The sequence below is a fragment of the Schistocerca gregaria genome, chromosome 2, assembly GCF_023897955.1.
Source record: "Schistocerca gregaria isolate iqSchGreg1 chromosome 2, iqSchGreg1.2, whole genome shotgun sequence".
In the NCBI taxonomy this organism is placed as follows: domain Eukaryota; kingdom Metazoa; phylum Arthropoda; class Insecta; order Orthoptera; family Acrididae; genus Schistocerca; species Schistocerca gregaria.
The window spans coordinates 409370967-409384602 of record NC_064921.1 but is presented as its reverse complement, the minus strand read 5'-3'; the positions used below and the strand labels follow the sequence as shown (position 1 = coordinate 409384602).

The 13636-nt window shown below is 42.2% G+C and overlaps 1 protein-coding gene across 1 annotated transcript in view; it reads right to left on the bottom strand.

The window, feature by feature from the left end:
* The window catches only part of LOC126322870 (uncharacterized), a 28902-nt gene extending 22046 nt beyond the window's left edge, over positions 1-6856 (bottom strand). Inside the window, exon 1 of the mRNA XM_049994591.1 lies at positions 6625-6856. Within this exon, the coding sequence (XP_049850548.1) occupies positions 6625-6626 (2 nt within the window). The 5' untranslated portion in view covers positions 6627-6856. The remainder of the gene's footprint in view (positions 1-6624) is intronic.
* Between the last annotated feature and the right edge of the window lie 6780 nt (positions 6857-13636).

Genomic DNA, 13636 nt, shown 5'->3' with positions numbered 1-13636 from the left:
AAGCACTGTGGGACTTAACATCTGAGGTCATCAGTCCCCCTAGACGTAGAACTACTTACACCCAACTAACCTAAGGACATCACACACATCCGCTCCCGAGGCAGGATTCGAACCTGCGGCCGTAGCAGCCTCGCATTTCCGGACTGAAGCGCCTAGAACCGCTCGGTCACCGCGGCCGGATGTTCCGCATGTACTCTAATCTTATTTTTATCAGTGTGGTTCTTACAAGTCCCATATTTAGTCGTCAATAACGTGACTTTGGATACCATACAAGACATACTTGTAATCTTGAGTTCAGGCGAAGTTACAAGAAGCAACGCATTTCTTAAAGCGGCTCTCATTGGTTTTACTGAAACAGTCTGCCCCCTAGAGTCAAAAATACTTCACACGAACTGTGAACATTTTATTCTGGGATTTAAATCTCCGTTCTAGTTTGATAATAACAACAGCTCTTTAACAATTTTCACCTGTTCAGAATTTATTTATTTATCCATTTACACGTATTTTTCCGTAAGACCAAAGTGGGGAGAGAATCCATAAAGTCATGGGATGTAACAGAACATGAAATTACAACATAAAAGTAATAACAGATAAAATAAAATGTTTATGAATCCAAAAAAAGTCAAACCACAAGTTTAAGTAAACGCAATCAACAATATAACGCAGGAATGAGCTTAATTTTTCAAGGAATAGGAGGAGTGAGCCATGAGGAAACACTCCAGTTTCGATTTGAAAGCGCGTAGATTACTGCTAAGTTTTAACTAGTCGTTATGCAACAATCTTTTGAGGTGGTTATCGCAAGGCAAACTGTCGTGAAAAACTTAAGGATGAGAATAACTTAAGCATGATGTGTGACTTCGACTAAGGTAGCTCGATGAAACTTGACCACGCATAGAAAGAACTGCTACAGTTCAGTACGTGAAAGAAATAAGCAGTGAGACGAACAGAAGAGACATTTTCATTCAAAAACACTGATGTCATTGCGATTTATGACAGTATCCCCGACATTACTAAAAGTGGGACATGGTTTTAAACTGGGCGTGTGATCACTGCTCGCCGATGTACACCCATGCTAGCCACAAAGTTAATAAGGAGTTCTTGTGGTAATGCGTTCCATTTCTTCACCAGCGTGGTTGACAACTGATGGACGTTCGTTCGTACACGTGTAGGTGCCCCAATACGTCTCCCCAAATCATCCCGCAAATGCACTATGGAATTTAAGTCGGGGAACCGGGCAGGCCAATCCATTCGCCGAACATCATCTAATTACAAGAGCTCCTCCACTTGAGCAGTTCAGTGTGATCGGACATTGTCGTCCACAAAACAAAAGTCACGGCAAAATGCTTCCATGAAAAGACGCACATGGGGAACGAGCAAGGCGTCGCGATCTACATCAACATCTGCATGGTTGCTCTGCAATTCACACTTAAGTGCCTGGCAGAGGGTTCATCGAACCCTTTCCATACTGCTGTTCTACCATTCCACTCTCGAATGGCGAGTGGGAAAAAGGAACACCTAAATCTTTCCGATCGAGCTCTGATTTCTCTTATTTCATTGTGATGATCATTTCTCCCTACGTAGGTGGGTGTCAAAAAAATATTTTCACCTTCGAGGAGAAAGTTGATGACCGAAATTTTGTACATAGATATCGCCGCAAAGAAAACCGCCTTTGTTTCAGTGACTGCCAAACTCGCGTATCATATCAGTGACATTCTCACCCCTATTGTGCGATAACACCAAACGAGCTGCTCTTCTTTGCACTCTTTTGATGTTCTCCGTCAATCCTACCTAGTAAGGACCCCACACCGAGCAGCAATATTCCAGCAGAGGACGGACTAGTGCAATGTATTTTTATTAAAATGAAATTCCTCCAGCTGTACTTAAGATTTTTTTATTTACTTCGCTACTAGTTTCGGCGTTGCGTCAACGTAATCTTCAGGCCCGTACACATTGATGAAATCAGTTGTGCGTGGCTCAGTCTACAAGGCAACGCGGACTTCTAGACTGAGCGACACACAACTGATTTCATCGAAGTGTACGGGCCTGAAGGTGGCGTTGACGCAACGCCGAAGCTAGTAGCGAAATAAATAAATAAATGTTAAGTATGGCTGGAGGAATTTCATTTTAATAAAAATTATACCAGCTGTGTCCCACCTTCATCCAGTTTAAATATTGATGTACGAGGAAGTGAAATATATGCTGCCTCTTTAGTGTGTTTGTCGCACCTTCTAAGTGTTCCGCCAACAAAGCGCAGTCATGGACTGTGCGGCTGGTCCCGGCGGACGTTCGAGTCCTCCCTCGGGCATGGGTGAGTGTGTTTGTCCTTAGGATAATTTAGTTTAAGTAGTGTGTAAGCTTACGGACTGATGACCTTAGCAGTTTAAGTCCCATAAGATTTCACACCCATTTTTGAACAACAAAACGCAGTGTTTGTTCCGCCTTCCCCACAATATTGTCTATGGCGTCTTTCCATTTTAAGTTGCTCGTAATTGTAATTCCTACGTATTTAGTCGAATTGACAGCCCTTAGATCTGTGCGATTTATCTTATACCCAAAATTTATCCGATTTCTTTTAGTACCCATGTGGATGGCCTCGCACTTTTCTTTGTCTAGTGCCAATTGCCACTTTTCGCACCATACAGAAATTCTCTCTACATCATTTTGTAATTGGAATTGACCGCATAATGATTTTACTAACGGGAAATTACAGCGTAATCTGTAAACAATATAAGGGGGCTGCTCAGATAATCACCTAGACCATTTATGTAAATCAGGAACAGCAGAGGGCCTATGACACTACCTTGCGGAACGCCAGATATCACTTCTGTTTTACTCGATGATTTACCGTCTATCGCTACGAACTATGAACTCTCTGAGAGGAAATCACGAATCCAGTCACACAACTGAGACGGTATTCCATATTCCCATTCGACAGTGGAATGGTAGAGAAGTAGTATGAAAATGGTTCGATGAACCCTCTGTCAGGCGCTTAAGTATGAATTGCACAGTAGCCATGTAGATGTAGATGTAGATGCATCAGTGGCCAAAAGTTATTAACCGCGCTGTCTGACAAGTGGTACGCTCTACCACAAGGATACTTTACCAACCTAGTCAGCAGCACAGGAGGACGTTGTAGAGCAAGCATTACCATTCTTGGTTATCACACATCGTATTAAGAGTCACGTCCCGCCTTTTCTAAAGTCCAGGCGGCATCAAAAATGGCGGTGACATCAGTGTAATTATTGTGTTTTAATAGATGTGTCATTTCTGTTCGTCTCATCGTGTACGTCTTTCAGTAACTTCGTGTACTGTATTGTAGCAGTTCTTTCTATGTATGACCTAACTTCCAGCGAGCTATGTTACTTGGCAGCGACACATCATGCGGAAGTCTCTTTCGTCCTTAAGTTTTGCACAGCAGTGTGTATCATCAATGTAATCTACTCTGTGAGGCTTACGAGAATGTTGATAAAAATGGTTTTCGCTATCTTATGTGCATTAGACTGCTTTTGCATGTAGGCGTTTAGGTAGTTCCAAATCGCGTTAGTACTGTTTATTTCTAGGCATGGCACGCACTGAGGAACATTCAAACTCATGTCAAGTCATACATTTTCTACACGGTCCAGTAACATCAATGTGACTACCTGTCAAAATCCCCGAATGACCACTTTTGGAGCGCGGTCATGCTGAAAGAATATCAATGAGGTTCTGGAAGGTACCGACAGGTCTGTGGGGCCATGTACACATAAGTGTTGTGGCCAGCTGCTCTAGGTTTCATGGTTGAGGATCCTTGGCTCGAACAGCCTAATGGAGGAAGTGCCACAGAGTCTCGACTGGATTTAAATCAGGGGAGTTTGGTAGCCAGTGCAGTACAGTAAACGCATTCTGGTACTGAAACTTCCTGGCAGATTAAAACTGTGTGCCGGACCGAGACTCGAACTCGTGAACTTTGCCTTTCGCGGGCAAGTGCTCTACCATCTGAGCTACCCAAGCACGACTCACGCCCCGTCCTCACAGCTTTACTACTTTCCAAACTTCACAGAAGCTCTCCTGCGAACCTTGCAGAACTAACACTCCACAGAGAAAGGACATTGCGGAGACATGGCTTAGCCACAGCCTGGGGGATGTTTCCTGAATGAGATTTTCACTCTGCAGCGGAGTGTGCGCTGGTATGGAACTTCCTGCCAGAATAAAACTGTGTGCCAGACCGAGACTCGAACTCGGGACCTTCACCTTTCACGGGCAAGTGCAGCGCACACTCCGCTGCAGAGTGAAAATCTCATCCTGGAATCATTCTGGTACTCTTCGATCCCCGCACGTACACTGCGAGGTTTGACAGATTACATTTTCCTGTTAGTAGATGCCATCGAGCTTTGAAAAGTAGAGTGCATTTAGGGATGGACATAGTCTCCAAGGATAGATGCATACTTGTGTTCATCCATTGCGCCTTTCAGAATAATGAGATCATCCAGGGAGTGCCACAAAAACGTTCCCTAGAACATAACTCTCCCTTCTCCGACCTGGAGCCTTACGAGGATTGTTGCAGGACCATACAAGGGAACGGCTATCTGTCCGATGGAGCATAAAACGTGATTCATCTGAATATGCCAACTGTCACCAGTCAGTGGACTTTGAGTAGCGGTACCGGCATGCAAATTCCAGCATTCGTCACTGATGAAAAGCACTCAGGTTGGTTGCATGAACCAGGCGCCTGCTGCAGAGGTCCCTAAGCAGCAACATTCGCTGAACAGTCGTTGAGGAGACACTCTTGGTAGGTCCTTGGTTCATCTGGGAGGTCAGTTGCCCAACAGTTGCACATCTATTCACCCGTACTCATCTCCGCAGCTGTCGTTCACCCCTGGCATCCACGGCGTGTGGTGCAACGTAGTTGCCTTGGCGCCGGATTTGGACAGCGCTATTTTGCCATGCATGGTATAGTTTAACAATGTCAGCACTCATACAGTTTATAGACTTAGCCGTTTCGTAAATGCTTGCAGTCTTTGCCCGAAGGTTAATCATCATGTTCTTTTAAACGTCAGAAAAATCTCTCCGTTTTCGTATTAGGACAACGACTGCACTGTTTTCCGCCCCCCCCCCCCTCCCCCCACTGGCCTCAAATACTCTCCACTGCTAGTGCTGCCATCTGCCATCTCGGAGTAATTATTGCAAGTTTTCGTCGAACATAGACAGTGGCCACATTAATGTGACTGGACTATGTACAAGCAAGAGCGTCATTTACTGAACGGCAACACGAAAAAAAAGAACATTAAATGTCTAGGAAGAATCAAGAACAGTAGCACCAACTTTAGCGCATCTTCTACGAGGAGAGCTATATGGTTTATGTGACAGTTGTTTCTGAGTTACATGTCGACTCAAAAAGGAGAGTTGCTCAGTCTTTTACAAAGTTATCGAACTCGAGCCCAGAAATATAGTTATGCTATTATCAAGTGTCATTAACATAGATGTGTAGTTCTGTGTATGGCTGCTACATGTTGTAAGAACGTCACAACTTAAGACAACGAATGAAATACAGCACTTTCAAAGATGTTGGTGCGCTAGAGATTGTCGGCAGTAAATATCGTTCAAAGACACAGTAAAAATGAAATACCGCACACAAGAACGAACCTATGACCTGAGCTAAAACAAAAAAAAAAAAAAAAAAAAAAATGGGTGAGGGGAGGGAGTGTGGTGAAGAAGGGGCAATTTAGTTTGATGGCAAATATCGAAATACTTTTGAGATTTCATGACTCTGGATACACTTCCTACTGGTCAGTATCGCTTACAAGTAACAGCTTTCTTCAAAGTGGCATGGAATCGTTTCGTCTGTCTGATACGAGAGGAAGTGAGCTTTGTTTGCGAAGATTTTTTCTAGGGATTTAGTGGACGCCTTTCCCCTCTTGCACCTCGTTGGAGATGCATTTAAAAATATGTCTTTTCTAGGATGATATACTACAACATAAAAGATAGAACTTGTAGGCACGAATTGTGCATAGGATAAGGAACAAGTGTCACATTTTCGGGTTTCGGAAAGCCAAAAGCGCTACATCAATCGGACTGGGCGGACCTCAGGTGCACATAATCGGACAAAATTCATCTTTGTTAATTAATTCTGTGAAAAAGAAACAGGCAATAACAGCTTGTGTGTATGCAAGTGATAAGTTTTACCGGAATTACAGAGTACACAGACGAACCAAGACTACAGCATACTGATTTATGGCTAAATATTGGGCACTAATAATATCGTGCAGAGTCAGAGAAGAAAATCCTTACTCGATTATTTAAGTGTATTGGTACTGCCCAACAGTTCGGCCGTTGAGAATTAATTTCTGAGAAAGTGGAAACATAATACGCTCTTTTTCTAGTTAATCTGTAAAGTCGATCAATAAAATATTTTCAAGCAACCCAGAAATGTGGTGATTAAGTACCGTATCCCGATATAGTATCAACAATTATGGAAGCAGTAATAATTGCAGTGCACTGACATCAAATAAAGTTATAAGAATTGAATGACACCTCATGACGAATATTCATGCATCGAAACGTACACAAAGTATGCATATATTCATTCATTAAATGGCGTATTTAGGCTTGTAGGATGGCCGCTGGTGCAGTACGAAGAAAACTTACATTGTGGGTGGTGAACGCGCCCGCACTGCCGAAGGAACTGCTGGAATGTGGTAATGCGCGTCCGAAAAAACAAGGCGATAAGACGGACGACTCCCTGCTCAGGCGGCGCTAGGCTGGACGCGCGCGCGCCTTGAACCCCTGCCAGCGCAACAGATAGCGGGGTCACGGTTGCGTCACCGCGAGTCTACGCCCTGACTCGCTGCAGTCAACCGGTACACGCGTCACAGAATATGACGAGTGCCTGGCCTGTCCACTGACGGTACGCCCATCTCCTGATCCACTCAAGCCCCTTACGTAAGCAGTACACCTACGTGTTGCGGCGAAGTACAAGATACATTGTCCCACGGACAGACAAAGACAGTGTTTTCTCACTAATAGCTTACATACTTTTCTGCGTAAACCTGCTAGGTCAGTAAACTTCGCCTAATGTTCTTACACAGGAAGTCTGAATAAAAACGCCTTCAGTCAATATTTTTTTCATGTTTTATTAAACGACGCATTTCTGGCTCATCAGATACAAACGTAATTTACATTTTCTCTGGAGTGAGGTGAAATGCATGTTTCTGTTATGAAAATGTTAGATGTTAGATTTTGTATCTCGTGCATCAAGTGCGAAAATTATGTGAACAACAGTTAAAACACAGTAAAAAAATTACCAAACAAACAACGAAGAATATTTTTGAACTTTTGAGGTCAGCATAAGTTGGATAATTCATTCTGTCGTCGCACACACAGAGAAAATATCTCTGGAATGAGCATTCACATGCGCAGAACAGATTTTGTGTTATCATACATTGCCGGCCTGGTCACATGATCTCGGGACGTCGTGTGTTGTCCGTATAGCGCCCTATATATTTAGAATGTCACTACATCCCTATTAAAGACGGATACTTTTCGTACGTGTCGTGGATTTATATGTTGCGCTGACATTTTAACACTATCGATTTGATACCGGGAATAAACCAGCTACGTAACTTTTAAGGGCAAGTGATATTACATTCTGCTTCTTTGCGATAGGTGTCACAGTTCAGATGCACTCGATTTTTGGTAGTTTTCGGTATGATACTGCACTTCATAGTATTACGGAGCCTGACGGACATTTTTGCAGTGATGGTCTTGCGAAACGACTTGCCGGCCGCGGTGGTCTCGCGGTTCTAGGCGCGCAGTCCGGAACCGTGCGACTGCAACGGTCGCAGGTTCGAATCCTGCCTCGGGCATGGATATGTGCGGTGTCCTTAGGTTAGTTAGGTTTAAGTAGTTCTAAGTTCTAGGGTACTGATGACCACAGCAGTTGAGTCCCATAGTGCTCAGAGCCATCTGAACCATTTGAACCAAAACGACTTGACAGTAAGCTAGTACTTTTGCAAGTGTCCGAAAAACACCGAATTTGCCACACATTAGCGACTATATCCCTGCTAATTCGTCCTTTTTCTTGTATTTCTGCGTATTTATTTTCTCGTTTTTGCGACCTAAAGCACAATTTTTCTTACTGCTGGCACTTTGAGGTATTTATTTAACGCATTTTAAGTACTTGCTCCCAGTTTATTAAATATATAGTAGACTGAGTAATCTATATACATAATCGACAAGTCACTGATAAATGCATGGAGGATAGTATTTACTGAAACAACTAACCATTCCCTTTCCTGTTCCACTAGCAAATTTACGAGAGGAATCGATTGTTTGTAAGCTTTCGTACGAGCCGTAATATCTGTTATATAGTCATAAAATATTAGAAAAACAGGTCTGGAGAATCAAGCCTTAATTATAAGGCGTCTCGAAATTTTTAAACATATGCAGTGTCTCTTACTAATATGATAACTATAATTAGAGCTACATGGTATGTACCCATGAAAAGTTACTATCCCTCCTTTCACGTATTTTTCTTTGCATCCGTAGCAACAACAGTAATTCACCCTCGCTATTAGACTACCATCAAACGGTGAAACACAACAAAAACTCTTGATATTATGAACTTCTAACGCTGCAGAAAGCACACACGCACAGCGAAGTCCCGAAAACACGTGACATTCGTGGTTTAATGTTGACAACATGCGCAGAACGCAATGCTCATTCCAGAGATATTTACTCTATGGTCGGACATCACGTCACTCAAGGCGCACATTTGTTTGTACTTCCTAGATATAGTTTAACATGATGCGATCAAAGATGAAGTTTATCACCACAGTCTAGCATAACAGTTGGGACCATAGACGATATATAACATAGACCACGCATGACCCTATCTCTGGCGCGTTAACGCTTGAAACCAGCATGTAAGTCACGTGACTCGGGGTAGAAAGACGTGTTCCTGCCATTACGCGCTGCATGAAGTGAAGCTGACAGTTACAATTTCTCTCATTTACAGCTGAAATCAGGCATTGGTTGTGACAATTCAGTACAAATGTAGTGCAGTTAACTTAATTTCCCAGAAATTTCTAATAATAAAGCAGTGGTTATCCTTTCTTGCATGTGGTCAAGGTGAAACGTATTGACAGTTCTTTTAACAAGCGACAGAATGACTGGTCTCTAGTGAATACAGTTTTTTTTCTCTGCGAATTCTTGTAGTTTACCGCTTCCAAAGTAGTGAGGTGGGAGACAAAATATCAATTTCGAACGCAGAATTAGTTTTCTAGCGATTCCACAAGAACATGTGTGAAATGTTTTATTAAGCTTTTGTAAGATATTCGTTTATTTGCGTAATGTCAGGTATTTACACAAAATAAGCACATATGTTTTCTGACTTTTGCTTAATCCAGTACAGATACGGAAATGATATCAAGATAGGAAACGTAATATATGACAAAACCTTGATTATACTGGTGTAGTGAGCTAGATATTAACGATATGTCGTCTCTAAATCTTAGTCATTCACCAAGTTTTGCATTCAAAGACCAACTTCCACCTTAACTATTAACTTACGGAAATCCCTCTGTAAGTATTTTAAAGTAATCCACTTACATAACTGAGATTTTCGTCACTTTATCTAATCCGTAGGATACAAAACAAATCTTATCTGTTCATATGTGAAAGTCTTTGCTTCTGCATTTAGTAAAAAGCACAACATTTGATCTGTAACAAAACTGTGATAAATTGTGTACTATAAATGCCTAATGACATATTCGGCTTCGTGCCACGAGTCACGTGACTTAGATGTTGGTTTCAGTAAAATGACGTCATGCACAGTCTATGTTATCTATGGTCTATGGTCGGGACACTCCGTCTCTCTTTTGTTGCCCAGTTCGATTGCCACGCGCCAAGCGGCCAGGAAGTTGTACTGTTGAGTTCGGCGAGCTTGTGAAAGTGAAAGCAAATCGTAACTGACATACTGTTTCGTAGAATGGTTTTCACAAACGGGAGAGTCTGTAGCGCAATCAGTTGCAGCAACAATACGAAGAAGACACCACATTTGCCCTTTTTTAGATTTCCTAACGGTCCTAAAAGGTGTGAACCGCTACATTAGACAACAGTGTATTTACGATTTCCTTGCAATTTACAGATATTTACTGGAAAATGTCGTGTTATTTAAGAACAAAAAATGTTGTTAGTAAACAACACAAGGCCAGACCTTTTGCAGTTTCCTTTGCTATGCTTCCAGTGAAATCAGTGAATGTGGAACATAGGTAACGTTATGGAATGCAATATGTACGTTATTTAACGTAGCAGACAAGTTACCATAACTCTGGCTGAAGTGAAAACAGCACAGACGTGATAATAAAAGAACAAAAGCAATAAAACTGTTTCCCAGCGCAGAAGAAGCCAATTCAACAATTTTAGCTGCATCTGAGCCACAAACGGCGAGAACCGTCAACACATTCGCTTTGAAACAAAAGTAATTAAATTTACAAAAATATTTATGTATTAGAAAATCGAGTGAAGTGTAAGAGTTTACGAAACATTAGGCCCCCTAAAACGTTGTAACGTGTCAAAGAAAGTGCCTGGCCGGCCGGGGTGGCCGAGCGGTTCTAGGCGCTACAGTCTGGAACCGCGCGACCGCTACGGTCGCAGGTTCGAATCCTGCCTCGAGCATGGTTATGTGTAATGTCCTTAGGTTAGTTAGGTTTAAGTAGTTCTAAGTTCTAGGGGAATGATGGCCTCAGAAGCTAAGTCCCATAGTGCTCAGAGCCATTTGAACCATTTGAAAGTGCCTGTCATAACAAGAACAGACAACAAAAGAAATATGTTCTTTTCATGCATGAAATATGTGCTTATATTCTCTTGTTTTCAGTTGAGTAAGCTGCAATTATACACACATTCGAATGTATTTCTTTATCATGAAGTTGTAGCTCATGTCACTGAATCAAGGAGATCCGGTTGTTTTTACAAGTATTTCACGATCATTCATTTCTGTTGATAATTTAATAATGCTTTGAATGCAAACATTTAATAACTATTTCGCTAGTTAACTAGAAGAATGATTAAAAATAAACTTTACTTTTACGGCTGCTTTCTCGGTGTTGGGTGCTTGGGTCGCACCAACTCTCAGGTGGTAACAAAATTCACATCGGCGAATCTCGCAATTTTATATATTAGATTGTGTTTATCAAATTGCGTCAAAGACATGGTTAAGAACTTGACATATGCAAAATAAGTGTAATAACTAAGGCTGGTAAAATAGGTCTGTTCATTTATGATATATTAAGACCTTTTGGTTTTGTGGATGTATATTTCCAGTTATTCTAAGAGACTTATGGTCTTATCATTGGCTGAATAGTGTAGTTCTATATAATTGTTTTTTATCCTGAATGAGATTTTCACTCTGCATCGGAATATGCGCTGAAATGAAACTTCCTAGCAAATTAAAACAGTTTACCGGAGCGCGACTCGAACTCGTGACCTTTACCTTTCGCGGGAAAATGCTCTACCAACTATGCTACCCCTGCACGCGTCAGGACCTGTCAGCACAGCTTTAATCACGCCAGTACCTTGTCTCGTACCTTCCTAACTTCACAAAGCATTTCTGCGAGCCTGGCAGAGCTAGCACTCCTGGAACAAAGGGTATTGCGGAGACATGGCTTAGCCACAGCCTGGGGCTGCCCGGCACACAGTTTTAATCTGCCAGGAATTTTCGTTTTCTATCCTGGTGATAGTGAGTTTGATTTTAGCATTTGATGTGTAGTAACTGATTTTTCAAAGTGGTTGAGTCTGAAAGCACGTACGTATTCTTGGAGACGGTTTTGAAATGTCTGCCTGTTTTCAGTACGGAGAAAGCAGGACAATTGGGGCAGGATAATTTGTACACTCCACTGCTGTTGAAAACGCAGAATGAATAAAGCAACGTATGCTGAACTCGAAAGGTTAAAAATGTTTTCCCTTCTTCCTGTGGTAAGTTTTTTACTGTTTCTTTTCACATAATTTTCGCACTTGATGTGCGAAATACAAAACCTAACATCTAAGTTCTTCATTACATAAACATGGATCTTACTTCTCTCAACAGTAATTGCAAATTATGCTTTTGACGATTTGCACCTGACGATGGACCCACATTTTCCGAAATGCATCGTGTGATTAATAAAACACGAAAAATGCGACTGAGGGCGTTTTTATTCATTCTGTGCATACTGAATACAGTCACGTTCACAACTGAAAATGCGGATAAAATTACAATGTTCCTTTCATTACCAAACTGATGATGTCACAGACTGTAACCTAAATGTACTCTACCAACCGATAGTTTCTTTTAGTCAAATCGGTTCAGTACCTCTCCATCAGTTACCCGATCCACCCATCTAATGTTCAGTATCCTTCTGCAAACTCCACAAATCAAAAACTTCGTTTCTTTCTTATCTGAAATGTTTGTTGCACATTTTTCACTTTCGTGTATGGCTGCAATCAAAATAAATACCTACATAAAAGTCCTCCTCAGAAGTAAATTTATGTTCGATGTTTAATTTCTCTGTTTCAGAAACGCTTCTTTTATTGCTACCATATGCAGTTTATATCCTGACTACTCCGGCCATATACAGTTATTTTTCTGTTCAAATAGCAAAGCTTATCTACTACTTTTAGTGTCGCATTTCCTAGTTCAATTTCCTCAACACCGCCTGATTTAATCCGACTATACTCGACATACCGCGTCTCTCCGTAGATTGTGCGGTGTCGCTCGACTCTGAGGTACGCTGCTTCGTATCTTGACGCCTGCCGTATTTGCCCGGCATTTCTTGATCGCCAGTCTTTGCGCCAATGTCCTGGATTACATACGAAATACCTTCGCAGCGGCCGGCCGGAGTGGCCGAGCGGTTCTAGGCGCTACAGTCGGGAACCGCAGGACCGCTAAGGTCGCAGGTTCGAATCCTGCCTCGGGCATGTGTGTGATGTCCTTAGGTTAGTTAGGTTTAAGTAGTTCTAAGTTCTATGGGACTGATGACGTCAGATGTTAAGTCCCATAGTGCTCAGAGCCATTTGAACCTCCGCAGAGTCTCGTGAAGTCGGGGCATTGACACTGTTGACGGTGATCTGTCCATTAGATGAGGACGTTAGACTCGGCGGCCGTCTTGGTGTTATTCGAGAGGTGTTTGCTGTGTGCCGGCACCGGCTCTCACACTCTCCCTTCCCCTCATCCACAACAACAAAACAGCAACACCACACTTCACAAGCACTGAGCACAATGATCCACACGACACGAGTACACACCGGACACTACATAACAGGTTGAGAAAGGCAATGGCAAACGACTTCCACTTGGAACTAGCCTAGAAGCAGTATTTCCGTATTTGCTTCCCTACTCTCGTTACCTGAAACTACTTTGACTTTCGGTTCCACTTCCCTTGTGCAACTGCGGCTGATATTCGTTTTATAAGTTCTTTTGAAGACACTGCCCATTCCCTTCAACTGATATCCCAGTCCCTTGCCGTCTCTCACAACTGCAGTATTATCGTCTTATACTGAAGCGCCAGAGAAACTTGTATAGGTATGCGTATTGTAAATACAGAGACATGTAAAAAGGCAGAATACGGCGCTGCGGTCGGAAACGCCTATATAAGACAACACTTGTCTGACGCAGTTGTTAGAT